Raw genomic sequence first — 8,465 nt, 5'->3', positions numbered from 1 at the left:
TTAATCAAGTACAATATTCATCATAATATTCACATGCCACTGATCTCCTTAAAAAAGGATTTAACACTGATTTTTGGTAGATTTGTGAACAGATCTCAAATTCTTTACAATATTCGTTTTATAAAAGTAAAGCCACTACTTGATCATTACAGGCACGTCTAATAGCAGCTCACTAAAATAGAACGTTGACTGCAGAGTCAATGAATGTGCAACACGTTTATTTCTTCTTGCACGCAGTAACAGCTGTCCGAACAAGCACGCATGCCATTAAAACAGGGGGCTGGCTGTTTATTTGCTCCAGCTGACTTATCTTATCTCTCAGTTTATTGGCGGCTGTGAAATTAGCGTCTTATGAAGGATTACAGCAGTCAGATCAGAGTCTCTGGATCTCTCACGCGCATTACATGAAGCTGACAATGGCATGCGTTTGGAAAATGATTCTTCTCAACATTTTCGCCTTCGCCGGCGGAAGCAGCGCGATGAAAGGTACGCTTCGAGTAGTTTCAGATAAGATCAACTGTGTATTCAGCCTTTCAGCGGTGGATCGTCTTTATGAATTCATTACAGCTTGAGAACGGGCAGTTTCTAAAGCTGATGTGAAGGCAGTGAGAAGACAAATATGAAAAGTTGGAAAAGTTATGTAACTGTTAGTCAGTACAAAATGGCAGAATGACTCCCATATGCTGTGGACGAATGTTGTGCTGTTGTTTTTGTGTATTTGAATCATTACTATATATATTTAAATGACAATAACGTATTAGCAGTAGTCTCCAAAATTGTTTTCCAGGTTACATGTATGCATTTTTTTTCTACAAACTGACTTAAAGCAGAGGAACTGGCCTGCAAAAGCATAGCATTGTTTGATGTCGGTTTAACTGTGAAGCTTAAAATGCTTCCTAGTTTATTAGTGGAGAAATACACTAAAAACTATGCTCTGATTCCAACTGCCATACCATTTCATTCAGGCTCGTTGAGATTATTGGAATGAGAATATAGTTCCTGGCCACATCCAGAAAAATCGTCTTTTCATTTTCCGCCATCTTAACACATGACATAACTATAGAAGTTTTAAATAGGAAAACTATCGAAACTCTTCGGTCATTTTTGAGTGTGATGCTAACCGTCTAATCGAATTCAATGATCTATGCTAAGCTGCTGCTTAAAGTGCTCTTTCAGACCCAGAGATCGGCTGAATGGATCTAAAAAAGATCTTTCAAAGCTGTCCCATTTTTGAAAATGTAGTGTTTTTAGCCTATTTCTTCAACCTAAGCTCATTGTAAATACGTCCCTCTTCATATATTTCTGCAAAACTAAAAAAAAAGTGATATAATTTAGCAGGTTTAGTCGTTAGCTCGCCTGAAACTGCAGTTCAACAAAACATCTCAAATCCACGTAAAAAAATTCAAACAGCGTGGTTTGGTGGAGGGATATTTCCAATATGACAGAGCATTAATCATTAGCAACACTCGCTACATCCATGAATTCTGAACCGCCGCAAAGCATACCTTAAGCAACATAAATACATACCAATGTAATAAAACCATGCCAGACTCACATATTAAACATTTCACTTTGAAAATGCAGTGAAGCGTGCGGCAAGGTTGCGGAAATGTATGTAGGGACAAGTATTTCCAACGAGGCCAGGGGTGAAATCTTGAGTTTTCAGTGGACCGTAATACATACGTAGTCTTCAGATATATCCTGCTTAATATATCACCACAGTTGTTCTCCACAGCAGGTTATTTCTGGCACATCTCAGACCTCCACTGGGATCCTTCTTACGACGCAGGGAGCAGCTCTGCATCGAAATGTGCTTCTAGTGGAGGCCGTCCGACCCCAAACGCAGGCAGATTTGGAGATTATTCCTGTGATTCCCCGTGGACTCTGATAAACTCGACATTGAGTGCCATGAGAGAGATCCTGCCTGACCCGGACTTCATCATCTGGACCGGGTTTGTGCTGAGCGTCCTCATAACTCACAAGACTGTCCTAAGTGTATTTTCGTTGGCCAGCGTATAAGTTGGCATCACCCTGGGTCCTAATAGGTTTTTTCCATTGGTTTTGGGATTACTGTGGTCCGGGCAAAAGGTTATGGTTCTTACACGTTTGTTCAGCATCGTCACAATTTGGGGCTTTTGAAGTCTTAAATACAATCCGCAGGTATAAAAGCTAAATCACGGTCACTTGAGCTTCAACAAATCTGTCGGTCTTTATTTAAAAAGCGTTCGTTGAGTTAGAATAGTTGATTATTAACACGAGGCTATGAAAGCGACTAGTGATTAGATGACTTTATCAGTTCGACACAATGTCTGATGCCCGACAGGGTTGATTCATTTTATGTTGTAGAATAAAACGTGATAATATCTTGAGAGACCTTTTACCTTTTAGCTAAAATGTGAATTATTAAATCAATGCATTGTTCAATTATTACTCGTTTTAAAAGAGCAAAATAGTTGTTCAGTTACACTGCCAGTCCAAAAATGTTGAAAGGCTTTTACTTGAGCTTGAACATTAAATGCTTGAACCTAGTTTTGTAAGCATACATAAAACGTGCATTCATATAAAATGCACAGCGAGAGAAAATTAGCCAACAAGTATGTAGTACAAGTCACGTTGCGTCGAGTGTTTGTCCTGTACTGTAGGTAGGTGAGTCATATATTTCTTACGCAGTGGATTATGTAATGAAATCTAATTCTGACTGTTTTTCACAGAGACGATACGCCTCATGTCCCCGACGAGCAGCTGGGAGTCGAACCTGTCCTGCGTATAATCGGCAATCTCACGCGCATCATAAAAAACACTTTTCCCAGTAAGTTTCACGATTGCTTGTTTGCTGCGTTTGTCCGTGAAACTCATTTCGCATTTGTACGTCCTTAGATACCAAGGTGTACTCTGCGATGGGAAATCATGACTACCATCCAAAGAACCAAATGCCCCCGGGAAAAAACGTCATTTATGAGCAAACCGCAAACCTGTGGCACGACTGGCTACACGCTGCATCAAAAGAAACCTTTAAAACGGGTATCAACAACACACTCAAAGATTGTGCCATACATCAATTATATAGCTGAGCTTTAACTCCATTTTTGTCTTTGGCAGGCGGATATTACACAGAGAAGCTGCTGAATCAAACCGGCTTCAGAGTCGTGGTCCTAAATACAAACCTCTATTACGATCAGAACAAAGTGACGGAAAACATCAAAGACCCCGCGGATCAGTTCAGCTGGGCCGATAGAGTGCTTCAGGACGCAGCTAAGAACAACGAGAAGGTTGGGAGCGGGAAGCTTCGGGTTGTTAGTTCATCCATGTGTGAGCCCTCCACGTGAAGAGTGTTTGTTCTGTCTCCCAGGTTTACATCATCGGCCACGTCCCTCCAGGGTTTTTCGAGAAGAAGAGAGATAAAGCCTGGTTCAGAAAGGAGTTTAATAAGCGTTATATAGATCTCATCCAGAAGCACAGCGCTGTCATACAGGGCCAGTTCTTTGGGCATCATCACACCGACAGCTTCCGCGTCTTCTACAGCTCGAAAGGTACATCCATCTACAAACATTTCATCTCAGATAGTAGTCATGGCAACATTTTTACTTTTTTAAGTAAAGATGCCTTTCACAATTTGATTGTAAACTAGAGGCTATTACTATCCCTTTACAGGATCTCCCGCAAGTGCAATGTTCCTGACTCCAGGAGTGACACCCTGGATAACAACATTACCTGGTGTCAGAGATGGAGGAAACAACCCTGGAATACGAGTCTTCGAGTATGACACCAAAACACTTTTGATCAAGGTATCAGGTTTTACTCATTTTATTATATGTCTATGCTGTTTTTATTATTTGTTTTGACAATAAGCTATAAAAAAGGGTATATATATATATATATATATATATATATATATATATATATATATATATATATATATATATATATATACACACATATATATATATATATATATATATATATATGTTAATTGCAAATAACATTTTTTTTATTTAGTTTTGGTTTTAATTAAAGCTGACTTGTCATTCTATTACCATCTAAAGTTTAAACTACGTTTGGGGTCAGATTTTGTTTAGTTTTTTTTTATTTGATATAACTGCCTTCTATTAAAATATATTTTAAAATACCTCAAAATTTTAAATTTTTATAAACTTCAATGTTGCAAATTGAGGTGAAAAGAAAAACGGTGCTACAATAGCACACTCATTTGCCTTTTTTTTTTTCCCTGAAGGATATCTTGACCTACTACATGAACCTGACGTACTCGAACGTGGCGCGCGAGCGCTGGGAGAAGGAGTACCGGATGACGGAGGCGTTTCGTGTCCCCGACGCTTCTCCCGCCTCCATGCACCGCGCCATGGAGCGGATATCCAGCGACGGCCGTTATCTGCAGAAGTACTACGAGTTCAACTCCGTGAACTACGACCTGACGGAGTGCGGCGCCGACTGCCGCGTCGATCACGTGTGCGCCATCAGGGAGGTGGACTTCGACGCGTACGAGCGGTGCGTGCTGAAGGAGGGAGCTCCGCCCACTGCCCCGCTGCTGCTGCTTCCTCTGCTGCTGTCACTCACCCTCAGCCTGCTAGGCCTTCCGACCGGTGCATGAGTGTGAACGACACCATTAAGTACTTTAACTGAAATGTATTTATTTACCGAACTGTTTGATTTGCGTGTGAAGTGTGGAAACAAAATTAAAACATCTGCAAATGAATGCTCATCTCGTGCCTTTGAGAGAACCCAAAGAATCAATAAACTGGGGAAGGCTGTGACTTTTTTTCCCCATGCATGATCAATTATGTGCCACACATCAGTTGAGGCATCCAGGACTTTAATGTGTTTCCACGTGCATGTGCTCTTACACAATAAAAACGTTGTCCACCTCGAAAAAATGGTTGTTCATTAACATCTTATAAATGACATTTAGCATATGCCCCATGTGACACACGCTCAGTCTTTCTTGGCAGCTAGTCAAGCTCATGCTCTGTACATTATCTGTATGAGGTCACTATAGAGTGACGTCTCATGCTCATAAATACCTAGTATACAATAAACGCCAGAGCTTTAAAAATCAAAGCTAATACAGCTGACTGGATCTGATTACGCACATACAGAGTCACATGACAAAAACCTGTTTGGTGGAGACGTACGGCTTCATGGCGTTCTCCAGGGCCTTTCTGAAGTCTTGAAGGCGCACTTCAGTGCAAGCTGGAGCCGTCAGCTTCCCGGCGCGGATCAGGACGCAGAGTTCATCCAGCATGCTGCGTAAGGCGTCTTCATCTATCAGGAGCGTATTAGATTAAACTCTTGATCCTCGTACAACGACAGCCTCGTTGGCTACGCTAGACTGGAGACACCCACCGTGTTTGTTGTCCCTCTTCCACCGCGTCACCCAAAAACCTCTTATTTTCACATCTTTGAAGATCAGCGCACTCTGAAGACACCACATTATAGGATCGTCAAGACTACATAAACCTCCCAGGAGAATTATAGGGTTCAGAGAAGACTCAATCTCACCACTGGAACAGTGACCGGTTGTTTGGCCATCCCTCCGTAGGTCACCATGCTGCCTCCGTTTCTGAGGAACACAGACCCTTATTTGTTCATTTACAGACCCCATACAGTCTTTATCAAGCTTTCAAGTCATAGTTTGTAATGTTTTTCTGGCTGGTTCGGATTATGCTTCAAAACAGCAGTTGACGCAAAGGCCTCCTTCCAACTATGGAAGTAATGGTTACCAGTTTTCACCATAAACCAAGGTCATATGTTTCAGGTATGTCACTACAGAAGTAGTCGGACACCGTTTGCGCTGTCTGTTTAGGTAATGTAGCCACTTACTGTAAATGACGTAACATCTCCGTAGCGCTCTTTCCTCCAACTCCATTCAGAGCTAGCTTGGGCCGAGGACACGACTGTTGAAACCAAACACAGAATCTCTCTCAAGCCGCAGATTGATTTCATATCCTGCTTCGCTTACAGACAAGTCAAATGTGGACTAGAACGTCTCAGACACTAACCTTGAAAAGCTCCTTCATCTCCGGTCGTCTTAGCTTCTCTTCAGTGACGACGTGCGTGGCTCCCAGCGCTGTCAGTCTGTCAGAGAGCTGCTGCAGGTCAGGCCTACAAAACACAAACTAGCACTTTAAGTTCTTCGTAACAGCGCAGACCCAGATTTGAGAAGAAGGATGAAGGTCAGTTTGACTCTCAGAGCATCTCCATGTATTCCAGCGACGACACAACTTTTCTTTCCGCGCTATTTTGTCAAGTACGAATGAATTACTTTCAAATCATTACAGACATCCCAGATTTAGAAAGGCAACATGAACAGTAGTTTAAAGCTACACCAAAATAGCTATTTGGCTATCAGTTGATGTTTTTATAAGCTTTTGGGACTTTATTCCGACGGCACCCATTCACAGAGTATCCCTGGGCTCCGTGAGCGAATTTTAATTTCGGGTGAAAGTCGATTTTACCTGTCTCTGACGACGTTGACGGTTTGAATGCCCTTAGCGGCAGCGATCTGGACAACGGCCTGCCCGACTCCGCTGTTAGCTGCGTTCTGGATGACCGTGTCTCCTAAAACGCAGAGATAAGTAAAGTCCCCGTTGTGCGGTGAGCGGTTCGGATAAAGCAAAGCGCCGCCGACCTGGTTTGAGCTCCTCGAAGTCTGTGAGCATCCTAAAAGCTGTACAGGGATTGACTCCTAAAGTGGCAGCAGACAGTACAGGAATGTCTTTAGGCAGAGTCACCAGGTCATCCGCCTTCAAAACAGCGGCGGTTCTCCACGTTCCTGCGCACATCGACGCAGGGGTGTTACAGATCAGGGGCTGCTGTTGATCACACGGACTAAACCAGGCTTACGAGGTTCAACCGAATGCTCACCTGTGCCGGCATCCCTTGGTATCACCCGGTCGCCCGCCTTGAGCGTCTTCACCTCGACACCCACCTCCACCACCTCACCCACGCCCTCGTTACCCCCCACCGCTGGAAGCTCAGGCAAGATGGCATACGTGCCTGTTCGATGACAGCGGGCGAACACGCAAAAAAAGACGTTAAGTCAAAGTTTTCCTGCTTGACAGAAAGAAATAGCCCGGATTTTTCACTCAATTCTAAATATGCAATGCAGAAAGATAAAAAGAGATTAAATGCATTTTAAATATTAAACTATTTATATTTGATATTAACTAAAAACAACACCATTCATCTAGACTTGCTTCGATTGGATTGCATCCAAAATAAGTGTTTGCTCCATAGGTGCGCGTGTATGTTTATTATGTACATACGTGCATGCATATATTCAAGAAAAAATGTACAATTGTATATTAAATATATTTGTGATGTAATTTATATGAATATAAATACATGTATATATTTTTCTAAATATGTGCGTCTTTACATATGCTTAATAAATATAGGCTACATAGTACACATCACGTATATTGGATGAGATTAATTGTTTGACAGCACTAATAACAAGTAAATATCTAAAACTGAGAAGGATGGAAATTATAAAAACACGTGAATCATCCAGAAATGTAAAGGTAATGGAATTCGGGGAGAGATGTGCTTAAAATGAAATCCTAATAAATGTCAAAATATAATTTCACTACCATTTGATTTTGGGTAAAAATGTATCTCTATGTCCTGTGCTACTTCACCACGTCTTTCAGTGACTTGCAGTTGTCCACTAATAAGGGACATTGTTTAGGAAATGCATCATTTGATTCAAAGTATTCAACGCTTTGTCCTTGCCTTGGATCATATTTAAATCAGAGGGGTTGATGGGAGCCGCCAGCATTTTCACCAGGACACTGTCAGGTCCCATTTGAGGCGAAACCAATGACTCCAACCTGCCAATCGTGCAGAAAACGCTGTTAACTTTAGAAAACTGTCAACACGTTACTGTCTGTAGTTATGGCATGCTTACTGGACGACTTGTGAGGGCTCGCCGTGGTTTCTGTACAAAAGCGCAGTGCTGTTTCTGGCTGCAGAAACAGAGTAGTTGTTTTTAAGGAGGACAGCTGTCCGGTAAACGCGACGTCCTCGGAATAAAAGAGACAGTTTCATTTCGAATCTGTGATATGTCCGATATCAAAATATCATAGCCTTACAACGTTTAAATACGCTAAAGGGAGCATAAGTCCATGTTTACTCCGAAGGAAGCGGCCATGTTGCTACCGTAAAGCCTTTAGTACAGACGAAGACTCTGCTCATGAATATTAATGAGCAACGGCTGCGACATCGCGCACGTCATGGACGGTCCAGCCACAACACGCCCCTTATGACGTTTTTATCAAACTAAAATTAGCCGGACTGACCAGCGCCCACTCGCCAACGCCTGTCTTTTAGCCAATCAGGAGAGCCTGATCACATCGCGCAATTTGAAATTCATGAGGTGACGCCGCGCTAAACTTAAATTCGGGAAATTACCGCCAAGTTTGTAATATACGCGCAGTTGATTTTTTTTT

The 8,465-nt window shown here is 42.1% G+C and overlaps 2 protein-coding genes across 3 annotated transcripts; one reads left to right on the top strand and one right to left on the bottom strand.

Moving 5' to 3' along the window:
- Positions 1-264: 264 nt before the first annotated feature.
- Positions 265-4,889, top strand: smpdl3b (sphingomyelin phosphodiesterase acid like 3B). Of its 2 annotated transcripts, none has more exons than XM_043261296.1 (8): positions 265-486; positions 1,739-1,952; positions 2,712-2,809; positions 2,878-3,021; positions 3,100-3,269; positions 3,350-3,530; positions 3,652-3,785; positions 4,232-4,889. In XM_043261296.1, exons 1-8 carry the CDS (start codon positions 405-407, stop codon positions 4,604-4,606), a joined length of 1,398 nt encoding a protein of 465 aa, XP_043117231.1. In that variant the 5' UTR covers positions 265-404; the 3' UTR covers positions 4,607-4,889. The 2 variants fall into 2 exon arrangements, with proteins under 2 accessions (XP_043117231.1, XP_043117230.1); XM_043261295.1 differs by having other exon boundaries at positions 1,736-1,952.
- Positions 4,812-8,194, bottom strand: mecr (mitochondrial trans-2-enoyl-CoA reductase). The gene is made up of 10 exons (XM_043261297.1): positions 7,925-8,194; positions 7,750-7,847; positions 6,880-7,011; positions 6,644-6,787; positions 6,471-6,573; positions 6,015-6,117; positions 5,836-5,909; positions 5,515-5,575; positions 5,359-5,431; positions 4,812-5,277 (listed from the first exon to the last, which is right to left on the bottom strand). Exons 1-10 carry the CDS (start codon positions 8,062-8,064, stop codon positions 5,114-5,116), a joined length of 1,092 nt encoding a protein of 363 aa, XP_043117232.1. The 5' UTR covers positions 8,065-8,194; the 3' UTR covers positions 4,812-5,113.
- Positions 8,195-8,465: the final 271 nt, after the last annotated feature.

This window comes from Puntigrus tetrazona, chromosome 16, assembly GCF_018831695.1.
Source record: "Puntigrus tetrazona isolate hp1 chromosome 16, ASM1883169v1, whole genome shotgun sequence".
Taxonomy (NCBI): Eukaryota; Metazoa; Chordata; class Actinopteri; order Cypriniformes; family Cyprinidae; genus Puntigrus; species Puntigrus tetrazona.
This window is presented reverse-complemented; position numbering and strand designations above follow the sequence as displayed.